Below are 26,159 nucleotides of genomic sequence, written 5' to 3'. Positions count from 1 at the left end.
GACTGTCTTTTTTAGGGGATCTCACACCACTGGTCCAAAACACTGTGAAATCCAAAAGAAAGCTAGATGCAGAAGAAAGCGAGGGGAGTTTGTCCAGGAAAGAAAATAGGTGGGGCTCCAAAAAAAGTAAACATTTTTAAATTTATCTTCCCACTTTCTGACCAAACCTGAGACTTCCCTCCTGAATCGTGGTCTAAACTTTGCTCCCTCTACACAACTCAAAACCTTCACACTCTATAAGGACCTTAATGGTTTCATTCAGAATCTCACTCTGAAGCGACAAAATTGTATAAAACCTTCCAAAGATAATCAATCCCTTAATAACACAGTTGATCTCACCACACTTCCTGAAGAGAGTGTGATCTCAGGAGGTCCTGAGTGTATTTCTTTAGGATTACTGGAAGAATTAAATAAAGATGATGAAGATAAGGATCTAGCTCTCACACAACATCCATCTACCTCTCCTCCTGTAAAGTACACAGCCTTCAAACCCAAGTCAGTTTTCTTCGCTTACATGCTAAAGGTCCATATTTGTAAACATTATATCAGGTTGTTTAATCTGATATTCTAAATATGTGTAATAAGGCCAAAACAGTTCACCATAAACATTCAAACTTAACCCCAGAGGAATTGCAAGACCTCAAAGATCTTTCTCATAACCATCATTTAACCACTTCAGCCCGGAAGGATTTACCCCCTTCCTGACCAAGCCATTTTTTGCGATATGCCACTGCGCCATTTTAACTGACAATTGTACCCAAACAAAATTTATGTCCTTTTTTTCCCACAAATAGAGCTTTCTTTTGGTGGTATTTGATCACCTCTGCAGTTTTTATTTTTTGCGCTATAAACAAAAGAAGAGCGACAATTTTGAAAAAAAAAACACAATATTTTTTACTTTTTGCTTTAATAAATATCCCAAAATAAAAAAAAAACAAATTTCTTCATCAGTTTAGGCCGATATATCTTCTTCTACATATTTTTGGTAAAAAAAATTGCAATAAAGGATATATTGATTGGTTTGCACAAAAGTTATAGTGTTTACAAAATAGGGGATAGATTTATGGCATTTTTATTATTTTTATTTTTTTTTTACTAGTAATGGCGGCAATCTGCAATTTTTATCAGGACTGTGACATTGCGGCGGACAGATCGGACACTTTTGACACATTTTTAGAGACCATTGACATTTATACAGCTATCAGTGTTATAAAAATGCACTGATTACTGTGTAAATGTCACTGGCTGGGAAGGGGTTAACACTGGGGGGGGGGGATCAAGGAGTTAAATGTGTTCCCTGACTGAGTGTTCTAACTGTAGGGGGATGGTACTGACTTGGGGAGGAGACCGATCATTGTTCCTATATACTGGGAACACACGATCTGCCTCCTATCCCCTGACAGGATGTGGATTTGTGTGGGCAGGAGCGATCACAGGTGCCCAGCAGACATCGCGGCCGCAGGCACGCACATCGGCTCATTAGGGACGCGGTGGGCGCACGCACCCCCTATACTCCTTAAAACACCCACCGTACAGCTATGGCGATTTGCGCAGGAGTACCATTCTGCCGCCGTCAATTAACGGCGGCCAGTTGGCAAGTGGTTAATTATAAAATCTGCTGACAGAGGCAGTGGCATAGTGGTCCAAGATGGCTGATTATCTTATAGAGGCCCGCCATCTACTATCAGATTCTCATACATATAAGAAATTATGCAAAGACCCACTACCCACATTCACTGTTGAAGTCCAATATCTTGTAAAAAAAGCACATGATGCAGGAGTCATTAACAAATAAGAAACTGCTTTTATTGACAGGGAGTTCTACTCTACGCCCTTTTTTATCATCTACCAAAAATTCACAAAAACTCTCAGAATGCTGCAGGCCAGCCATGGACAGTGTCACCTGTTCATTTTCCTTCTATAAAGATCAATTTTTACAGCCCCTTGCACAAAAATCTACTATCATACATCAGAGACGGAGTACATCTTTTGGAGATTACACCCGGGAGCCCACATACATGTGGGCGTCCCTAGATGAAAATTGGTTATACACCTCAATCCCACATGAAGTAGGGCTCTGAGCGGCCACACATTTCTTAATGGTAGACTCCCTACTTAATTCTATATTAGGCTCAATTCATAGTGGATGCCACAGAGTTTTGTTTGACTCATAATTATTTTGAGTTTGATGGAGATTATTTTGTACAGGTGACTGGGACTGCTATGGGACCAAATTTTGCCCCCAGTTATGCTAATATTACCAGAGGCTCTGGGAATCCAATTTCATCTGGTGCAACAATTCCTTTATTTCCAATATTATTTTCTATGGTCGGTACATAGATGACATTATTGTCATCTGGGGTGGCCCAGAGCCCCTATTGGATGACTTTGTTAATCATTGCAATATTAACCCCTATAACCTGTCTTTCACTTCGGTCTGAGATCCCACTAAATTAGCCATCTTTAATCTCGAGCTTTACCACAACAATGGCCAAATTTTTGCTAATAAATATGTAAGGGGGGCGCATGGGCAGCGCAAGCATGGGAGGATGTCAATGTAAGCCCCCCGGCAAATTAAGCCCACACTGTAGCCGTCTTTTGGCTATAGCGTGGACAGGAAGGTGTTAATGAGTAACTAGCCCAATGCATCTGTAAACTTGTCAATTTTTCGTTTTTATTTTTATATTTTTTTAATCTGTTATTAGATTTAATGTCCCATTTCTCATTACTATGTACATTTTAATGTTTAAATCAATGTCTAAAACATGATAGTTCTGTGGCCACTGGGTCTTGTGGTCCAGCGCCATTTTAGCTGCCCATATAAGCCCCACTCAAACATGGCGCCCTTAGGCCTGAGGAAGGAGCGCATGCTCTGCAAACGTGCTCTGCAAACGTGTCGCCACGTCCTTGCCTCAGGTTGGGTAGTGACATCACATCCACCGGACTCTGTGTTCCATGGACTCAGAAAGCCCTGAGAGCCTCCAGTGCACCTGACAGTTTAGATCAGTTTGGATCTCTACCCTCAGGCATATCGAGACCAGGATCTGTGTCACCTAGGACCTTTAAATACAGCGTGACATGCTTGAGTTTTTACTTATCTTGTGAGTGATATTTTTAATCCTTATTAAAGTTACCCAATTGCCACACTTAGTTGGTGCTTGTCTCCTTCTCTTTGTCTCCTGGGAACCAACCTTTCTTGAGGCATTTCACCACTCTAGGCTTGCACTGTTCAACAGAAGCCAGTCCTATACTCAATGTGTATACCCAGCTTAACAGATATTTAGGAGCAGCAATGATTACCACAAGGTGATATTGATAGCAACAAGTCAGCTTCAGTTAAAGGTGGATGTTAGGAGAAGCAATGATGACCATGAGGCAAAACTGATAGCAACAAGTCAGTTTTAGTTAAAGGTGGATGTTAAGAGCAGCTATGATTACCTATGAGGAGACAGATAAGAGATAATCAGATGCCATTCTAAAGTGTGCTGGTACTAACTCAGGTATTTAGACAAGATGGTATATACCAGTGCCAACTACAGTATGTGCCACCCCAGCCTGTACCAGTGGAGGCTGTAGGGGGCCCGGTGGTAGGCACCCCGGGGGAAACAACTGGCACACACAGTGGTTGAAATTGCAGGAAATATATTGTGAAGCCTTCCAACATGCAATAACAGAGTACATGCAGACTCAGAACTGGTGGCAACACTTACAGAAAATTTCATAGTACTTGCAGACAGAGTGATGCACAGAGAATGGCAGGACCTAGCACAGGGGGTGGCTGAGAAGCAGTAGGAAGCAAGGAATTAGTAGCGAAAAGGTTCCCCAAAGCAGCATTGATGACAGTCCCAATGCTGTTCCCCCTCCCCTGGAGCTTCTCCCGACCGCTAGGCATACTCTTCCTATCCAGTGGGCTCCTGTCTTTCACCTAACCACATGCAAAATGCACACCATTTGCTTTTTATAAGCACTCACCAAAGATGGCTGCGGGGGGTCATCCGGGTGCCATCATCCAATCAAACTGCAGCCCACCTGATGACATGTATGGAGGCCTAAGAGGAATGTGCATTTCCCTTGCACTTCACTTTCCCAGCATGGTAGTTGCAACAGCGCCACCCGGGTAGGGAGATCAAACTACACATTCCCTAACCCCTTTAACAGATGCTGTCCTCGGCATCGATATCCACACAACAACAATGAAACAGTGAAACATGGCAAGAAAAACTGACATTCAGCCAATAGAAACACAATAACAACAAGCAGTACACTATACAACATAATCAGAATACTCGACCGGCACAACATATTCAGAATACTCGACCCGATTAGATGGAACAGGGAGGTGCCACTTGCTGGGATCTTCCAACTCGCCATTGAGATCATCATTTGCTGGAGCTTGCTCAGGATCCTCAGGTGCTTGTGGGTGATCATGGGTAGGCATAACTCCCATAATAGTCAAAGGAATTGTCAAACAAATGGCAAGGGGGCACTGATCTGTGGGACATGTACTAAAGCAAAAAATAAAATGCCGGCAAAATGGCAGCTTCCGGCCGCTTGGTTCTGTGTGTAAACAAAGTGGACAGGGATATCCTAGATGAGGGTCTCATATGGAAGTTAATGGGGGACCCCCATACATCTGGGATATGAGATTCCCAAATGTCAATGACAACACCTGGGACTCCACGTCGACTACTGTCATCTGCCGGACCTGTCATTTGACAGGAGTGAAGCTACAGGACCAGACGTGTCCGCAGTAAGCATTTTCTTTTTCAGCAGCCGTCAGGCATCATGAATGCGGATCTAAAAAGCTGAATGGCATAATTGACAATGGATGTACATCATGGGACCTGTTTTTGGTTTTATAAATTATATATATATAACCTATGTTTTTCTTTTTTAACTCTTTACATTTTGTGCATAAGGCTACATTCACACCGGCAATTAGGGCCAGTGTGAATAGAAGCAGCATGCCCTCAGTGGCTAGGTGTGGCTCCCGGCCCTGTTTACTATAATGATAGATCACTGGTGACCGCAGATTTTTCGCTGCTCTCTGTACAGCCAGTGATTACTCATTCACACAGGGAGAGGCTGGTACCTGGGTGCCCCCTTATTGTTAAAGGGGCTTCCATATTCCAAAAAGTCCCTGCCTGCAGCCCTCCTTAACCAATGGGCCAGAGTTGTGGGGAAGAAACTCTTGTCCTCATCAATATGAAGACAAGGTGTTTTTCCAAGAGGGTCCCTCTCTGGCAAGGTATCCCCTATATTGAGGGCTTTTGACCTAGCATGGATCAGGAAAGGGGGTAAACCTCATGCTCATCCACCCCTTTCCACCTTGCTCTTTTTTCTTGATTTTTGTGTGGTGTTTCTCTTAAAATCCATACCAGATCCATACAGCCTGGTATAAATGTGGAGGGAACCCCATACGTTTTTTTTTGCTATCCCTGGTTTCTTTGCTTACATGGCCAGGAATTCCCCAGGGGCTAGTGATGTTACTGTTTGGTATGGACTCGGCAAGGCCAGCATCCACCAGCATCCTTAACAACCATGGACAGCGGGAAGGTGTCATGTATAATATTGGTAGTATTACTGCCATTATACACATTCATCAGAACCTTAAGCTCATTCTTAATTCAGACTATCTCTCCCCAACTGCTGCTACTTCCTGGTTTGCAGGCATCCTCTATGGCCCTGGGCAGCCAGTGATGCTGTAACTCCTGCACGCATACACAACGTTACATTGTCCTCGGCACCTGGTCCATTGTCCGATGAGCCGAGAGTGTACACTGCAAAACTCATGCGCCATACAACATAAACAAAAAATAAAAGAATGCTGGGGGGGGCAAGAGGAAGATTTTTCTTTGGCAGAAAAGACTCTTCACATCTCTCTGGCAAAGTTCCTTACCTCCTAACAATTTTTTATCTCCGCTTTAATGACCCTTGCATTTCAGCTCAGTTATAAACTCTCCAGACTTTTATTCTTCTAGACCTTATGCCTTTGCTAAACTCTGGGTTCACAAACCTTTTTAACAAAGAATTCCTATTCTTGATTGTAGTAACCCCTAGAAACTAATCAGCACCAATCTTTTTTTTTTTTGGTCGAACCCATCTGATACTAATCTTACATCAGAGTGAATTTTGCTTGGTTACAATGGGTTACCAAACTTAAATGTATGCATTTAGGAATAAGAGGTCTTTATTGAGTCTTCATGCTCTATAGGTTTCATAAACTGTAATATTAGTTGTTTTGCCTCTATTTCTAAGAATCATTTTTCTGTATTATATAAAAGTAGTTATTAGACCTTCCTATTTGTACATGAAGTTATTTGTGCATTTCTTCATACACGCTTTCATAAGATTTACCTATGTTCCACATGATATATCAATATGTGTCTTTCAATCTGCCAGTTTTAAGTAAAAAATATACCAATTATAAAGTAAATAGAATGAGCCAACAATACAGGACAAGTGATAAAGAAGATCTGAATGCAATATATGTTATAGATCTGCAATTCACTTTGTTCAGTTGAAAAAGGTGGTCTGTTAACACACAGTTTATGTATCTCTTTTTTATTGAATAAAAGTGTGAATGCAAAGAAAAGTAATTGTATTTGACGGCAAACAACAAGAATAGATAGAGTTCAGCATGGGAATTATGTAGAGATGCTGTAAAACTTTATTTTTAAAGGAAGTAAACTACCATTTTATAGTAGGTCAAATATTCTATGGAACAATTGTATGGATTTCTGCATTAGTGTTGATAGGAATATATTTAGGAAATCAAAAGCACCTGGTACAGTGAGTAAGCAATTTGTTATCCTCTTTAAAAGCTGAACACGATAGGGGAATACAGAGCCATTAATACAGTAAATTGAATAGCTGTAGAATGTACTCGTTTGTAGGCATAGAGTGTGCTCTAAGAAGATAGAGTGTTCACTCTCATCCTCAGCAATAAATTGTAATGGTACAGTGGCAGATAGCATCCACAGCAAAATTGTGTTTTTGTTTTCTTTAGATTTCAGCATCTTTATATTTTCCCGTGTCATACAGTGCTTTTTGTCATTGTGGCTAAAAGTGACAAGATAGAACACAAGGCTCATCAAGGTGCTATTGTGATGTTTTATGTGGCAAATAGTATAATAAAACAAGATATTTCTTAGGGCTGTATACTGTTTTTCCTTTTTCTTCTTTTAGATGATATAACCTTTATACAATTGGCTAATGCCCTTTATGGTATATCTTACAGAATGAGATTGTTTTGACTAGTTGTATATGACTGGGACACTGTCAATTACATCACTTAACTTAGCTTCAGAGTAGTATATGAAAATAATCATAGTAAAGTAGAAAAAGTCACAACTTGCATTGTAGGTAATTATTAGTTTATATAAACAATATTTCAACTGAACCTGCACTCAAAAAAGTAAAGTTTTGCTATTTTATATGGAACAACTAGAAATGTCAAAGTAGAATTCCGAATTCCAGCCTAAACCTAACTAGTCTTAAAAAAGGTCCCATCCTCAATTCTTACACCTATCCTGACTAATCTGTGTAAAAAAAAAAAAAAAAAAATATATATATATATATATATATATATATATATATATATATATATATATTTACATATTTTCATCTTGCTTCAGTCCAGTCACGTGATCCCTGTGTCAACCAGCAACAGCTGCAGGGGAGAGTGCTCAACAATGGCTAAGAATTCCGGGAGTGGTGACATCATCGCCCATAGGCTTCCATGTCTGAGCCACTGTCGGCGCTCCCTCCTTTACCCTACGGCTGCCACTGGCTGACACAGGGGAGCCAGGTCAAGTGACTGGACTGGAGCAGGCTGAAAATAGGTGACTATATACATATTTTTCACACACGGTGGTCAGCATTGTTGTTAGGAGGGGGTGGAGACATTTTAAGGACTTTTAAATAAAATTCCCCCAGGAAAATAGCATTGCAATTTATAATATGTGACTGTGACTGGATATTCTTGTTCTGTAGCCTCATTAGTGTATATCTGCAGTCTGAGATCCAGTGGCATCGCTATGGTGGTGCAGGGGGTGCAGACCACACCTGGGTGACCCCCCGCCAGAGGGCAACACCAAGCCCGGACTGACTCCGGGTGCCGTGGGTCCTTCCTTCCCTTTTGAGATCTCTGCTATACCCTCAGCTCCATGCAAAAATACATGCATAAAAGGCACAAGCTCTTCAATAGCCAATGTCTAAAGCTTTGAGAGGTTATATGTTTAAATATTGCTTTGGCGAGACTGCTCCTGCACAACTAGAGAACCTCCAAACAGGAGAGGAGGTCTCAAAGAAGATCCTGGTATACAGAATGCAGTAGGGATACTACACCAGTGAGTTCATAATTTCTTGAATTATTAGGGATATTTGAAAACGCACCCCCCCCCCCCCCCCCTCCTCAGGGCTTGAGTCAGATATGACTTCAACGAAAAGTTTCATGCTGCCCATTATGCTGATACTGATTTTTCAAGCTGCAAAATCTGCTGACACCATTTCTTCATAAGAGAACTATAAACATTTGAGTACAACCATTGCTGAAGACATATCTGACTCAATCCCTGAGAAAAAGGGACTGTGTGAGCCCTCGAAATGCGTTGGATTTGTTAAAATATATATCAATGATACTTGACAACAAAGATTTTACTTCTTGAACACTTTCTAGTGTATTCAGTAGATACACACATGCCCTGAACATGGGGGGTTGATACCTTGCCATTGGATGACCAAACTGACAAACACATGTTGATGAGGAAAAGTGCCTCTTCCCACAATCCTGGCCCAGTAGTTGTAGGGGTCTGAGGGGTGGGGCTTATCAGAATCTACCCCCTACTCAGTCTGAAAAAAAAATAAAGTGTAAATAAAGATGGAGACAGTTTTTAACAAGTCCTTTAACTAGTTCAGCTCTGTGTATGTACTAGCTATGTCCAAAGAGTAAACCTCTGCAGTAGCAGCCATCAGTGCTTGTGCGGATTTTCTTCAGCCACCTCCCGGCTTGAAAGTGAAAGTGATGCAGCAACTCTCTAGTTTCACAGAGGCAGCAGCATGGTGCCCCCCCCTCTCCCGCCGGCAGCCCCCCTCCACCAGTGGTTCCTGGGCTCTCCTGCACTTACTGGGAGCCAGGGACCACAACTGCTTGCTTCAGGGGGAGAGCAATGTGAAACAGAGGCAAATCCATGTCTCAATCTCACATGTAAACAATGAAACTGGAAGTGGCGATGATTTTTTCAGATCCACCAATTCCTGGCCAGTACAGCCAGGGGACACATCAAACCAAGCTTGGTTAGATGGTGTGAAGGGCAGGGGAGACATTGGGGTCTATTAGACCTCTAATATCTCCAAAAAGAGTGCCTGTCACCTGCCCGATGCTATCACATGGGGGGGTCATTAACGTCTTGTGATAGCAATCAAGTAAAAATAAATTAAAGGAAAAGCTTTAAAAAAAATTATAATAAAACGTAATAACGTTTTTTTAAAAACTTGGCATAGCCCCTGTTGCCCCACACACATGTAAACTGTGGTTGCACCACACGTGTGACTGTTGCTACCAATGTCAGAGTGAGAACAACAATTCTAGCACAAGAGTTCCTGGTTAATTCTAAACTGATGAGTTATAAAAGCTTTTAAAGTGTTACCTATGGAGATTTTTGGGTACCATAGTTTTTTTTGCAATATCCCAGGCGCACAAGACTTGGCATGTTGGGTATCTATTTACTTGACGCAACCTCATAATTTATATTTTACCAAATGGGTATTATATTTAGTGTGTTTATATAATTAATACATTTTTTTATGTTTTTTTCCTGAAAATTTGTGTTTAATAAACAGTTGCACAAATATCATGTGACATAAAAATTTGCATCTTTTTATTCTAGATGTATGAAAAAATTGCTCTAGAGCTGAACTGGTTAATAATAAAAAAAAAGTCCCACGATGTACATTCATAGTCCATTGTGTCAATTTATGTCAGTGTACCATTGCTGGAGATTGTGACTTCATCTGACCACCTCTCCACCTCGACCAATCAGAGGAAAACTTATATTTATTGCAAAAATACAAGGCTTTTCCTAAATGGCAGAGAGTACTACCGACTCTAACTACTGTATATCCAGGAAGTCTCTGGTACAGCTGCTGGGACACAGCTTAACTTACTGTATATAGCACAAGCTACTACAATATATGACAGCCTAAGCAGCCGCAGTCCATCCTGCAAGCAAAAAATAATTTGTTTGGTTTAAAATGGCCAGAGCAAATTATTTAAAGTGCTGGGAACCCAGGAATAGTCTTTTAAGTTAGATATTAAAACTAAATGCTTGCAGAAACTACAGTAATGTCTCCATTAAATATTTTTATATGCTGAAAAGTGGAAATATATTGCTAACTAATGTTCTGAAATAGTTATTGTACTTTATACAGTTAAAAACGAAGGTACATTAGTATTTATTTGTAAATCAAAAACTAGATTTTGCATTATAGAAACAATAGTACTGAGGAAAGTTGTTTGACACAATGTTGAAGAGTGATATCTTCAATGGATCTCATCTCTAATATTGCCTGTGTGATCTGAACACATTAGGATTGAAAATGTAAGTGCTTTGAACACAATTGAGGCACATGGTGTGTGTACACGTATTTACTGCAATTCTAGAATACTCACCATTAAAGACACTCTCCAAGATCGTGCAACTGTATATTATTGTGTCAACCTTTTCTAAAGGCTGCTCTACAGTAGTGGAGAAGTAATTACAAAATGACATACAGACTGATGTAAGGGCCTCACCTGTGACCGCTGACCAAGACTACAGTACTTTGCTGCATTCATCAAACAAAGCTGCAGTTAACTCTGTGGGCTACCTGTGCACAACCAGAAAACTGCTCCTATCCCAATCGTGTGGCCTTACATATTACGCAGCTCCAACCCCAACACATTTGCACCCATGTCTCAGGGAGGGGTTTCCTCACTCACTTTACAACTGAATAATAGATGTTCCTGCAATAGACAATATAAATCTCTATTTTACATAGATCTTACTGTATAAGGTAACAAAACCATCACATACCCATGATCTAATATCTGCTATTGAGTGGATCATAAAAAAATCCAGATGTCTGTTAGAGACAAGACCATTGTGGTCTTCCTTGGCTACTACCAAGTAGGAAAAGCAGAACTGGAGTTTCTTGGACAGTCCTACATTATTCTCCCTTATGTATTGTTTAGATAAGCATGGCACAGCAGGTCTCACCAAGCTAAACTTTTAGACAGTTACAGGTCCCCCCTCTGTCCAGAAGGTGGAACTGTTTCATTTGTGCCATTATACAGATGGAGTGGAGTCTGTTAGAGGAATTATCCCCTCATGGACTTTGCCGTTGTCCCAGAAGAGCCGTCTGTCTGAATGGATGCTGCAACCTCTGGAGATTTGACAGCCATCTTGGTGTAGGACCTTATAAAATGGGGTTCCCATGTCATTCAGGGACACCTGGATGGAGTGGTAGATCCGGGACAGAAACCCTGCTTGTTAGGAAGAGTGCATAGTTCAGGGAGAGGTTCCTGATGGATAGGATCAGCTCAGGGACTACACTTGTTCTAAAGAAACATTCTGATATGTGGACCAGTAAAGTATGGGTCTTCTTAGCAGCATGAGACTGCCACCCCTCCAGTGGAAGCTGTCTTCTGGGAAATACAGGCTCAAGCCTGCTGTACAACTACCAACTATTATATTGCCTAATATAATTGCCTGTAAAACTGTCATGTTCACCATCACTAATCCTATATGCAATACACATGAGAAATTACAACTTCTAGAACTGTGTGGGCGGTCTCTCCCTGATTGGGTACCCTGGGCTTAGGCCCCACCGACACAAACATATATGCACACCCACAGGGTCCAAACATCTAAATGTTTGTAAAAGAAAACAGATCCAAACTAATACAAATTTCATTGAGACGTAAGAGAGAGAGAATGTCAGAAATAGAGAGATTGGAGAGCGATTTTATTAATTTAAGTAATGATCATAAAAGAGATCCCTCCAATGTTCCTATTCCAAGCTAGATGCGGCTCGGACGACCCTGAATTTGGCTCTCACAACAAAGGAGGATAAATCTATCAGATGGTCTGGGGCCAAGTTTTACCAGACTAAAGACAAAATAGGAACCATGCTAGCACATAAATTGTCTCCTAGGCTTCATTCACACGCTCTTCCTAAAATCAAACAGGCGGATGGTACCTTTACCCTAAATTCTCAGCGTATAATGAAGGGATTCCAGGACTTTTATGCTGAGTTATATAAGGCAGAGATACATTCTAACTCCACTAAAATAGACGAGTTCCTAGACAACTTACATCTTCTAACACTAAAAAACTACTCATAAAGCAGAAATGGATGCTCCCATATCCATTGAGGAGGTGTCAAAAGTTATAAAAGCCTTAAAGGATGCTACAGCACCAGGGCCTGATGGCTTCTCTACCCCTTATTATAAAACTTTTTCTGATCTTCTAACCCCCTACCTCACTAGATTCTTCAACTCCATGACTAAGGGGACTGGGATAAGTAATCAACTCAATATGGCATATATTTCTGTAATCCCAAAACCAGATAAAGACACCAGCCAAATAGAGAATTATAGACCTATCTCTCTAATTAATAATGATCTTAAAATATTGACCAAAATATTAGCTAACCGATTGGCTTCATTTATAGGACTATATATTGATAAAGATCAAGTGCGAAGGACGGTTGATCTTATATCAATAATGCAATCAGAATGGGAGGGAGGTCAAAAACAAGAAGGAATTCTACTATTGCTGGACCTCCAGAAGGCATTCGATTCAGTTTCATGGTCATATCTTTTTGCAGTCCTTAGACGATGGGGATTTGGACCAAATATTTTAGGATTCTTGGAAGCCTTATATTCAAAACCAGTAGCCAGAGTCAGACTTCAGGGAATTTTCTCTGACCCAATTAGGATTGGCAGGGGCACACGTCTTACCCCTGATATTCGCTATAATGATTGAAACCTTGGCAATAGCCATTCGTATTAATCCTAATATCAGGGGGGATTCAGTGTGGCCAAAACAATCATAAATGCGCCCTGTTCGCTGATGATCTTCTGCTATTTTTATCCTCCCCAATTTCCTCTTTACCCGAGATATGTTCATTGCTCAATGAATTTGCGTCAATTTCAGGACTAAGAGTGAATATGTCTAAATCTCAGGCTCTCAATGTATCCCTCCCAAGCTCTATGTTCTCCCAATTACAGGAAACATATGAATTTAGCTGGAGTAATTCATCAATTAAATATTTGGGAATTAATATAACTCCCAAGATTGAGAATCTGTATCAAGCAAATTACCCCCCAATGTATCAAAAACTTGAGGCTGATCTCAAGACTTGGGAGTCACACAATATTTCCTGGATTGGTAGAATTAATTCGGTCAAGATGACCTTATTGCCTAGACTTTTGTATTTGTTTCAATCCCTTCCTATCCAGATTAAAAGGGACCATCTAAAAACATTTCAAGGTAAACTTAGTAAATTTATTTGGAACAAGAAAGGTTCACGTCTATCAAACTATAACTTATTTAATCTCCCTAAGCAAGGTGGATTGGGTTTTCCAAACCTCCTATGGTACTATCAAGCAGCCCAATTAGCACAATTGTCCGTTATATACCTTAAAACTGAGCGTCCAGATTGGATATTAATAGAAAGCCAAGCAGCTCCTACATTCTCCATAGAATATTTACTATGGTGTCCTCCCAGGAACAGGCCTCCAATACTGTCACCAACCCTTTCACAATCCCTTACTTTGTGGGATTCCCTTAGGAAGCTTCCTTCCCTGGTTTCGGAAATACAACCATTAGCTCATCTGTTCCAAAATCCTCTATTCCAACTGGCATGGATGTTGAGGCCTTCAAGTGGTATAGGGGACAAGGGGGTGTACCGCGTTGGTCAATTTTTTTCTTGCACAGGCCCACTACCCCTTAAACATTTTATAGATGAACTAGATCTTCCCTCTACAGAAAAGTCTAGATTTTACCAGATCTCAAGCTTTGTTCACTCTTTATGGAAAACTAAACCTAATCCTCCAAGATTTACGGCATATGAAGGTTGGTGTGCACAAGCCACGGAGCGGAAGGGAGGGATTTCTGTGATCTATGCTTCACTTGCTTCCAATTCCGTAAAATTACCATACATGTTGGCCTAGGAGAAAGACCTTCAGACTGAATGGGATCTGGAAGACTGGTATAGGACTGGTATAAGAACTATTCTCATTCGATCAAAGGTTTATATAATACTTCACTCATCGAAGCTAATGTTAAAATATTCACAAGATGGTACTTGGTTCTCACATTGGCAGCAATGTTCCCTTCCACTTCACCCTTATGCTTTAGAGGCTGTCAGGGAATAGGTTCTATGATTCACATATGGTGGGAATGCCCCAGAATCCGAGAATTTTGGAATAGGGTCTTCCACATCATACGAAAGGTTACAGGTTATGCTATCTCTCAAACACCAGCGATTGCCTTGCTGAATGGATTCTTGCCGCATGTCTCTAAAATCACCCGTAAATTGATTCTGTTTATATTGACAGGAGCCAAATTGACTATTGCCAAAGCATGGAAGAAGTCTTCCATATCTTTATTGTCCATGAAAAGGAAGATTTCATGGATAATGGAACAAGAAAAAATGGTTAGTTCCTTATTGGACAAGACCACACAATTTGAAGCCACTTGGGAACCCTGGGCTCGGTTTATGGGAATTTCTCTGATACCGGACATAGGTAGCAACACCAATTGCTGATTTTTGAGTTTCACATCGGACAGACAGGCATTCTTTACTCTTTTTCTGTACTATTCCTTTATCTTTTTTTCTTCTCCCCTAGTCTTTTTCCTTTAAATATCTTCTTTTTCTGTTTTAGGAACAGTATAATTTTTCCTTAAAGTTACATAGAAATTCTCAGGTTTATATACTATTTTTTCATACTAGGGTCAGGATGTCTATTTTTGATCTATTATAATGGGAACATTATATTGTACCCCTGATAAATTCCGTAATAATCTTTGAGCTGGATATAAGGGATTGTTAATAATATCTCCTCTCTTCTCTCAAATAATAGTTTATAAGAGAAAAAATGGATAATGAGAGGGAGAATCCCCACCCTTCCTTGGACACAGTGTGATCCCCTTTGGGGTGTCGAAGGGGGAGTGAGGCTTCAACATATCTTACAATAAGCAGGTGTAGAATTTGAAATTGAATGGCCAAAGTTAAGAGTTTACATTATATTACTTATACTTTATTTCTTTATATTGTTAGTGCTGTTCACCACAGTAATAAGACAACCAATAGACTGTGATCACATATTTTGAATTTGCTGTGAATTATATTGTACTGATTTTTTGTTATGCTGATTATACTGTACTTTTCAATGATGATAATAAAAAACTTGAATGAAAAAAAAAAAAAAAAAGAAAACAGATCCTACATCCGTCAGATTGCTTTTTTGATGACAGTCACCAACTAATATCTATAGTATACCTGATCTAACCCTTGGAATGGGGAAAAACTGATTCTATGGTACCCAGCAGCAATCAGACACTCAATGGCCAAATGCTAAACCCAGAATATAAGCGCCTAATTGTGGGTATGTGTGTCATCACATGCCCTTATCTGTATCTCCTAGTATGTGGCCAAAATAACATTTTAAAAATTACAAAAATTGAACCAGGTCTTGGCCAAGAAATGTTGTACTGCTCTGGGGATGTCTTCTCAACAACTGCTGTGTGCATGCAAGGACAAGGGCAAGCAAGGGTACATATTGTTATACATTTTCATGGCAGGTGATAGCATCCAAAACTCCCAGAAGGCTTCTTCATTCGCCTGCTTATGGAGCTGTCTTTTAAAAGAATGCAACACGTAGCAGGGCTATTTGGGAAACAACCTTGCTACCTGTTCTTTATTATATAATACTTATTGCAACTCTGTATTTATTAGTACTAATTAAATAATTAAATATATCTGTATAATAAGCACATTTAAGTACCTGGATTTGACCTGGTATGAGATTCTTTGAAGCCTGTGTACAGCAGAGCTAAGATTAGGTGTGGAAAAAAAATCAGCGCAAGGGGACAATAAGCTCATGGGCTAACAAGAGACATGCTGATAGGTGGAGAAAACAAAGTGACAGAGATTTGCTTCTCAGTCTGATGCTTTTTCCTTCAAAGTCGAGTCACAGGCTGTGGGAGGGACAGGACCTGTAACTTTTTCTCAACTACAAGTAAATCAGGTCGTCTTTCCTAACAGACAGTATTCTGCTGTGTGACAAAGCTATGTAAAGCTAAGAACTAGATTAACAGAAATCCTTTGGCAGGTAACATGCATTTCATCTCTGTGTTTAGCTGTCTGCCTTTAATTCAGTATTAGGTATTGGATCAGAGTGCCTTTTTACTCACCACACTCAGATGCAGGCCTTATTAACTCCATTCCCCACAACTGGAACCCAGGGCAGATCATTTCTTTAGCTTTCCTCCCTCAGCAGTTCAGAAAGGTCAAACCTGATGAGGTGAAGGTAGCTTTGCAAGTAATTTTCAGCCAGGTAAGAGGCCCTCCACTGTCAGAGCAGGTGTGTGGGCAGCCAGGCAGGGACTTAATGGCACACAGCTTCTCCAGAAGACCAACTTATCCAGAAGACCAGCTACTGCGGGGAACCCCTCTCCAATTCCGATCAGAGTACTGTAGTTCCAATAGATTGTCCTTTTTGTCCTTAGATTCCTCCGGCTGCTCGCCTTTATTATTAAAGCTAGCCTGGACTTCACTGAGAGTGATACTGTGTATGAGGATAATCACAAGTAGCTTTTTATGACCTGAAGACATATCTCCATGTCCACTGTATAATGCAGGTCAGTAATCAAAAAGGGCAGGGATGTCTGAAATGTCTAAAGTTACTGTATATCTCTGATATATGTTCACTGTATAATAATACTGTATAATATTTCTTCTTTATTTCAGACAAAGTTTATAATGAAGAGCAGTACACAAGCAGTGGCCCTATGGGGTAATCGGGCCCCTGCACACAGTATCACAGCCATGATGATAACAGAGGATCAAAAGACCATTGTCACGGGAAGTCTAGAGGGACAGATATGTCTTTGGCACTTGTCAATGGAAATTAAGGTTTGTGTACAAAGATTGCCTTAAACAGAATCTATCTATCTATCTATCTATCTATCTATCTATCTATCTATCTATCTATCTATCTATCTATCTATCTATCTCATTGCATATACTGTATGTGCCTGCCAGCGTGCCTTGTAAACTGCCTATTATTATTTTAAAGACATACTGCATAAATATGTAATAGCTACCTGTTAAAAAGTTTTTGGCATCATTGATCTGGAATTCAATGACGTGTGCCCACGTTTGATCAGCAGCAGCATAAATTGTAAATCTCTGACATTTCTGAGAGGAATGAGAAACCCAGACACTGAAACTCATAATTTTATGCTTCATAGCTCCTAAATCAAGACTATCTGGACAACTGCATTTTGACATATGTGTGTGTGTATTATTTTGGATTAAATAATAATTATGTACAGGTTAAATAATACTTGTCTTCTACATATTTCACTGCTCAGGACAGTAATGTGCAGAGCTCTGTGGATATAATAATAGAATATAAGTTTCTCTTGTAATAGACAGAATGACAATAATCCTTATTATTGTAATTTCCACTATAGAACCACTGAGATGTAAACATTTGCAAAACCACACAGCATGCTATTGATAGGTGGGGAAGGGGGGTACAAGTGAAATCTGATGCAAATACACACCCTGTGTTAAGCCTAGTACACACCATTCATTTATTTTTTTATTCATAAAAAAAACTCCAATGCCCCGTACACACGATCAAATTTTCCAATAACAAATGTTGGATGTGAGCTTGTTGGCGGAAAGTCTGACCGTGTGTATGCTCCATCAAACATTTGTTGTCGGGCTTTCCGCCATCAAATGTTGGCTGGCAGGTTCTCAAATTTTCTGCCAACAAATTTTTGTTGTCAGACTTTCCGATCGTGTGTACACAAGTCCGTTGCACAAAAGTCCACGCATGCTCGGAATCAAGTACGAGCCGGAAGTGATCGGTCTTGTAAAACTAGTGTTTGTAATGGAGATATCACATGACTATTGAACTTCCTTTTTATCGGCTCGCCGTACGCCTTGCACGTCACTACATTCGTAATTGTTGGCCAACATTTGTGTGACCGTGTGTATGCAAGACAAGTTGGAGCTAACACCCTTCAAACAAAATTCCAAGGTTTTGTTGTCAGAAAGTCTGATCGTGTGTACAGGGCATAACAGCTCCAATGATATTGTGTTCTGTAACGGGGTGGCCAGGTCAAAGTGAAAGTAGTTGATAGGGAACGGATTGGCCACTGGTTTTCCAGCATGCTCGTCCTACTGAAGCTGGCCGAATGGACCAGCTGCCATATACACTGGCCAAATGTCAGTTAGGTTTTTTGAACCGGTCAATGTTGCCTGACATTCAACCCATGTTTACTAGGCTTTACAGTTTCTGAATGGGTGAAAAATCATTGATTCAGTTTAAGTTGCTACAATCAAATGCATAAAGAATAACTTCTTGTCTGTAGCGTGTTGTAGCCCCAAATTTCAGCTCCGGTAGCTGGGAGTGGTAGGCAGTGATAGTATTCCAGCTTGTGTAAATTACACATTGTACTTACTTCTTCCAAAGCATTTAACTAAACTTCCTTGAATTCCTTAATAACATTTCTTGCTAGAATAGTTACTCCTATGACATTGTGATGCTTAATTGGTGATCATGGAAATGACTGATGAATGTCTACTGAAAAGCATCTGCTTGTCTAATGTGCATCTAAAAGTGATTGTAAAGGTTACATTTAAAAAAAAAATGAATAAACATGTTATATTTACCTGCTCTGTTGCTCTGTACAATGGTTTTGCACAGAACAGTACCAAACTTCCTTTTCTGGAGTCTCCTGCTGGGGCTCTGGGCTCCTCCTCCCTTGCAAGTGCCCCCATAGCAGGCCACTTGCTATGGGGCACTCATGTGGGCTAAATACTGAACCAGACTGTGTGCATCTATTGACACACACAGCATGGCTCGACCCCGCTCCCTCCTCAAAGGATTTAATTGACAGCAGGAGCTAATGGCTACCGCTGCTGCATCTGAGTTCTGTGGGGAGGGGCAAGATAGAACAGCATTGCTGCTCTTGGGCACAGCACTGGATCGAGATTGGGCTCAGGTAAATATTTAGGGAGGATAGGGGGAGTTGATCACAGAATGTTTTTTACCTTAATCAAAATAATGCATTAAGGTAAAAAACCTTCTGCCTTTACAACCACTTTAGGAAGTATACTTAAAGTATGTGGTTTAACCTCTTCCCATGGTCTTTCAGTGCCCCTTTAAGTGGTTGGTAATTCCAGGGAGCAGAGGCAGCTTTTCTGATTTCCTGTCATAGTGGTCATATGATTGGCAAACCATCCGATAGCAAACAGTGACTGAGAGCCCCATGGCTGCACGTGTGCAGCTGCTGAGCAGGGCTGATAAGCAGAGCCCTCTTTAATATTGATTGGACCCTGGGCAAACATTTTTTTGGGCCCCCCCCATGCAAATTTTCTCTCCACCCAACATTCCAAAAAACAAACACACATGTAAACTTTTGTATTGTAATTGTACTGTCTGCCCTCATGTAAAGCGCTGCACAACCTGTCAGCGCTATATAAATCCTGTAAATAATAATGATGATTGGGGGGGGGGATAGAGGAGTCCAGGATGATGGGTGGGGAAAGCGGAGGCGGAGTCCAGGATGATGGGGGGGAATAGGGATGTCCAGGATGATGGGGGGAAGGGGGAGATAGAGGAGTCCAGGATGACACACAGGGATTGGAAGTGTGTACTGTGAGGTGTTTGTATCATACATGGCAAAGAAAAAAATCAGCACAAGGGGCAGTACTTGCATATTCTCCCCCCCTCCCCCAAAGTAACCATCTATTGGTCACCTCTGCGCCCTCCATCCACAGCTCACCTCTGTACCCGCCCCTCCATCCACAGCTCACCTCTGTACCCGCCCCTCCATCCACAGCTCACCTCTGTACCCGCCCCTCCATCCACAGTTCACCTCTGTATCCGCCCCTCCATCTACAGTTCACCTCTGTACCCATCATCCATCCACAGTTCACTTCTGTAACCGCCATTCATCCACAGTTCACCTCTTTATCTCCTGTCTACCTCTGTACCCCCCATCCACATTCACCTCTGTATCCCCTGTCCACCTCTGTTCACCCCCCTCCCCTGTCAGGCGGGAGGAACGTGGAGTGTCGCTCTGTCATTCCCTGTCACTCCGGTCCGCAGCTCCTGACAGAGGGAGAAGTGGGCTCAAGCACATGAAGCCCACAGCTGTCCCTCTCTCTTGTCATATTGTGGCCGTGGCGGGAGGGGTTGGGGAAAATCGGCTGCACCTGCTACTCCGGGAAAACTGCGGGCAGTGGGGCTTAAATGGCAGCTGCTATGGGCCCCACAGAGATGACAGGGCCCAGGGCAGCTGCCGCTTTTGCCCTGCGTTAAAGACAGCCCTGCTGATAAGGCAGTACAACCAACCCTCCTGTACTGGGCCCAGACCCCATAGTAAACTGTGTTTACTCTGCTTCAGTTTGTGAATGAGCAGGAAGCCTCGGAGCTCTTCTTATTCATTCATCTGTGCATCTGAGGCTACAGAGAAAGGGACTGATAAATCTATGTCCTCAGTCACTTTCAGCTGGGGAAAGAGAGCCCTGTCGGTTAGGCTGTATGGAGTCCCATGATTTCTAACAGCAGCCCTGCTGCTGGGTGGTAAAGCCCACCCAACCTCCTGCTACATACAGTGGGGTAATAAGTATTTAGTCAGCCACCAATTGTGCAAGTTCTCCCACTTAAAAAGATGACAGAGGCCTGTAATTGTCATCATAGGTATACCTCAACTATGAGAGACAAAATGTGGAAACAAATCCAGACATTCACATTGTCTGATTTTTGAAATAATTTATTTACAAATTATGGTGGAAAATAAGTATTTGGTCACCTACAAACAAGCAAGATTTCTGGCTCTCACAGACCTGTATCTTCTTCTTTAAGAGGCTCCTCTGTCTTCCACTCATTACTGGTATTGATGACCTCAAACAGTCACACTCCAAACTCCACTATGGTGAAGACCAAAGAGCTGTCGAAGGACTCCAGAAACAAAATTGTAGACCTGCACCAGGCTGGGAAGACTGAATCTGCAATAGGCAAGCAGCTTGGTGTGAAGAAATCAACTGTGGGAGCAATAATTAGAAAATGGAAGACATACAAGACCACTGATAATCTCCCTTGATCTGAGGCTCCACACAAGATCTCACCCCGTGGGGTCAAAATGATCACAAGAACGGTGAGCAAAAATCCCAGAACAACACGGGGGGACCTAGTGAATGACCTGCAGAGAGCTGGGACCAACCTAACAAAGGCTACCATCAGTAACCTACTACGCTGCCAGGGACTCAGATCCTGCAGTGCCAGACGTGTCCCCCTGCTTAAGCCAGTACATGTCTGGGCCCCTCTGAGGTTTCCTAGAGAGCATTTGGATGATCCAGAAGAGGATTGGGAGAATGTCATATGGTCAGATGAAACCAAAGTAGAACTGTTTGGTAGAAACACAACTCGTCGTGTTTGGAGGAGAGATAATGCTGAGTTGCAACCAAAGAACACCATACCTACTGTGAAGCATGGTTGTGGCAACATCATGCTTTGGGGCTGATCCGTGTACATGAAAAAACAGGACGACTGATCCGTGTACATGAAAGAACTAATGGGGCCATGTATCGTGAGATTTTGAGTGCAAACCTCCTTCCATCAGCAAGGGCATTGAAGATGAAATGTGGCTGACTCTTTCAGCATGACAATGATCCCAAACACACCGCCTGGGCAACGAAGGAGTGGCTTCGTAAGAAGCATTTCAAGGTCCTGGAGGGGTCTAGCCAGTCTCCAGATCTCAACCCCATAGAAAACCTTTGGAGGGAGTTGAAAGTCCATGTTGCCCAGCGACAGCCCCAAAACATAACTGCTCTAGAGGAGATCTGCATGGAGGAATGGGCCAACATACCAGCAACAGTGTGTGACAACCTTGTGAAGACTTACAGAAAACGTTTGACCTCTGTCATTGCTAACAAAGGATATATAATAAAGTATTGAGATGAACTTTTGATATTGACCAAATACTTATTTTCCACCATAATTTGCAAATAAATTATTTCAAAAATCAGACAATGTGATTGTTTGGATTTGTTTCCACATTTTGTCTCTCATAGTTGAGGTATACCTATGATGACAATTACAGGCCTCTCTCATCTTTTTAAGTGGGAATTGGTGGCTGACTAAATACTTTTTCGCCCCACTGTATAATGCATTACACGGTTGATAAGCGGTTAAGCCAGTTGTGTATTTAGTGCTTTGTCTGGAGTTCTGCTTTCAGTTAAAATTCTTACTGAAATATACATTATCACTTAGCCCATTCTGCACAAAATGTGTGTTTTGGTTGCTAAATCCCAAGGAAGGTATACCCACTGAACCAAAATCTCTCTCCATATGCCTTCGGTTTCCCCGTTGGAGTCCTGGTTTTGTTGCTTTAATGAAAGAGGACTTCATAGACAAACATGTGACTTTCTTTATGTAACTGTACATGAACAGCCAATTGTCAGACTTGAACAATTCTTGTGGGGGTCAGTAATGTTATCCACTTGGGTATGTTCCAACACCATCTGACTCCTGAGCTTATTCAGGGTGGATAGAATGGGAGTGTGGATTGGTGAGTACACCTAACTGGGGGGCTGTAAGGAAACACTATCACTTTGCCTTCAGTAGACACATGACTCTGTTTCTTTAATTAATAGCACCATATATACTCGAGTATAAGCTGACCCAAATATAAGCCGAGGCACCTAATTTTACCACAAAAAAAAGGGAAAACTTATTGACTCGAGTATAAGCCTAGGGTGGGAAATGCAGCAGCTACTGGTAAATTTTCAGGGTGTGGTGTGGCACGGACAACACAGAGGCTGCCGGCGTCACTGTGCCCATCAATGCAGCCTCACTGCCCATCATTGCAGCCTTACCGTGCCCATCACCGCAGCCTCACCATGCCCATCATTGCAACCTTACCGTGCCCATCATTGTAGCCTCACTGTGCCCATCACCGCAGCCTCACCATGCCCATCATTGCAGCCTTACCGTGCCCATCACTGCAGCCTCACCGTGCCCATCATTGTCTCCTCAATGTGCCCGTCATTGCAATCTCACTAGTAGTGACCATTGACCAATGTGCCCATTCATGCAGTCAGTACCTGGATTGAACAGCAGGCATCTCTCACTGTATCTCGGAGCTCAGTGTGAAACTTTCGGCCGCACTGTGACAAAAGTCCCGCCCTCCTCCTCGACCAGCTCATGTGATAGATGCAGTGTTCTGTCTATCACACGAGCTGGTCTAAGAGGAGGGTGGGACTTTTGTCACAGCACGGCAGAAAGTTTCAGAGTCAGCTCTGAGACACAGCTGTCTCCCACTGTGTAAGAGAGGGAGAGAGGGTGGGACTTTTGACACAGCATGGTTGAAAGTTTCACAATGAGCTCCTAGACACAGCGGTCTCCCGCTGTGTAAGGGAGGATGAGAGGGGAGCGCTGCAGCCACAGTTAAAAGCGGCCCCAGGGCAAGCAACCAAATGTCCGGTATCCCTGCTCTCACTCGAGTATAAACCAAGGGGGGGTTTTTCAGCCTAAAAAATGGGCTGAAAAACTCGGCTTATACTCGAGTATATACGGTAATGTATTTTATTATGATAAACTGTACTGTTCTTACTTATTAGAGATGCATTGGAAGCTGTCATGTTAAAGCAAGTTAAAAACAATTTAAAAAAATGGGCAAGTTGGTTGTTAGAAGGAATTAGAAAGTCTCATCTTTGGTTGCTTCTGTTTCTACCCTTTACAAACATACAAGTCTGGCATATATTTGTGTATATTGCTTTGTGTGGGTATAGAAAATGAAATATTGATGTGATATTGTACTTGATTTTGCTTTAGGTTGGTGCAAGATATCGCTATCTATTATTATTTATACTAAGCTTAGTAGGGGCTTACTGCAGGGACCTTCAGTGGGCTACTTATAAGAATGTAATAATATATACAGTATGATAATGTAGTGGGCACCTGGCCAGAAACCCAGGGTAGGACACTTCCAACCAGCCTGTCCCTCCTTTGTGGGTTCCAACCAATGGTTGTGAGCATCTAAGCAGTGTGCTGGAGCGGTACATGATGGGCATGGGAGTAATGCCTGACCAGACTATAAAAGGAGGTATCCCTGGTTGTCCTGGTCATCATGCTTTTTACTTAGTTATGTAAAAGGTAGTTGAATTGGCCAAATTATCAAACAAAGGGTAGCTTTAACCTGACTTTTCCTAAACAGGTGCAGAGTAGGATTAACAATGCATGCTATGTTTTCATAGCGTACAGAACAATGATAAACTGAGTATGAAAAGAAGCACTATGCCTCTGACTCAGTAGGGGAGATTTAATAAAACTGTGCACACAGAATCCGTTGCAGCTTCCCATAATAACCAATCAGCTTTTAGATTTTATTGTCAAAGCTTAATTGAACAAGCTGAAGTTAGAAGTTGATTGGTTACAATGAACAGCAGCATCGGATGCTGTGTGCACCAGTTTTAGGAAGTTTCCCCCAATGAGGATACTATGTGGCAGTACAGCACAGTCTCTATAAAGTTCTGCAGCCAAAGATACTAAAAAACACTATTTCAGTAAACAGTACAGTACATAAACAGCTACTTTCACTTTGACTTGCATCTCTCATAGGTAAGCCCAGGGTAGGTCTGGGTATTCATGCAAACAGCTGGAGAAATCTATGGGCTTGCACCACAGGCAAGTGACTGGGGGTACAGGGCCATCCCAGTTGAAGTGCAGTACTTTGATAGGTGGTTAGGTATTCCATTGATGCTGTGTGCTAATGGTCTCCTGCCAAGTTTTGCATTAATTGTTAATTATAGCTCTTTTCAATGACTTTTCTTGTGCACCTTTCTCTGGCTATTTTATAAAAGGGCAAAACATCTTGTGTAACTATTTTCTAAAATATCCCACATAATAAGTGTGTAATATGTGTATGACCGTCCAATCTTGTAGTGTAGGAGTTGAGCAACTTTTAGCTAGCTTTGCTTTACACAAAAATGTAAGCACATTACAGGTATATTTTTATTATATTTTAAAATTAAGATGTCAAATATAAGTATTACAATTCTAAAAAGGGCATAGTATTAACAAAATGAGTATGAAACAGGTCACATTTCTAATATAACATATTTATTTTGTAGAGTCCAGAATTATAATGATATCACATGATACAAATATGTTCTCCTTCAATGTGAGTTTTAAAGTGTCAGTCTATCAGAAGTGATGTTTTAGGAAAACATAGAGCCTGGTGAGTTGAGTCAGTCCTAGGCTTGGGTTTTGCGTACTTAAACAACCTTGCCATAACTTTTGACTCTATTCCTGTCCATCTGGGATTTTTTACTACCTACCTTTGCATGTTTCCGAACCTCACGTCTTCATGTGGCTGGTAAGCAGGTCCAGCAACTCAAGAGCATCTTACGTGTAAAATCCACAAGATCGTTTTTGGTAGACTAATCTTGTAAAATGTATATTATACAGGTGAATATATATAATATATATATTAAAAGAAAAACAAACATATGGACTTACAACCCTAGATCAAACCTTCCTTCCTTTCTTCCTTCCTTCCTTCCTTGCTTTCTTTCCTGGAATTAATGTACCTCGAATTAAACTTTTTCTGTGGCCTGATGGAAGGTCTTCTCCAAAGGTGATGGGTGGGTAGAACATATACAATGGTTGCGTTTCTAGAATGACCAGCAAAGGGGTGTATTTACTTATGGTGGTGGGTGGACAGGAGATGCAGGGTGGCCATGGCTCCAGGGTGACAGGTAAACTCCCCTAGAGGTGATGGGTGGGCAGGAAGATGCTAAAGCAGGCCATAGTACTAAGTCTAAAGAGACTGTCAGAAGGTGGTAGGAGGGCAGGAAGGCATTAG

The 26,159-nt window shown here is 41.5% G+C and overlaps 1 protein-coding gene across 5 annotated transcripts in view; it reads left to right on the top strand.

The window, feature by feature from the left end:
• Window positions 1-26,159, top strand: part of WDR72 (WD repeat domain 72) — a 501,920-nt gene that overhangs the window by 60,568 nt on the left and 415,193 nt on the right. For 3 of the 5 annotated variants that reach the window (XM_073618748.1, XM_073618749.1, XM_073618751.1), the window contains one exon: window positions 17,020-17,184. In XM_073618748.1, coding sequence (XP_073474849.1) covers window positions 17,032-17,184 — 153 coding nt within the window. In that variant the 5' untranslated portion in view covers window positions 17,020-17,031. Of the gene's footprint in view, window positions 1-16,778; window positions 16,911-17,019; window positions 17,185-26,159 lie in introns of all 5 variants that reach the window. The other 2 variants (XM_073618747.1, XM_073618746.1) reach the window with 1 other exon arrangement.

This window comes from Aquarana catesbeiana, linkage group LG03 (genome assembly GCF_042186555.1).
Source record: "Aquarana catesbeiana isolate 2022-GZ linkage group LG03, ASM4218655v1, whole genome shotgun sequence".
In the NCBI taxonomy this organism is placed as follows: domain Eukaryota; kingdom Metazoa; phylum Chordata; class Amphibia; order Anura; family Ranidae; genus Aquarana; species Aquarana catesbeiana.
This window is presented reverse-complemented; position numbering and strand designations above follow the sequence as displayed.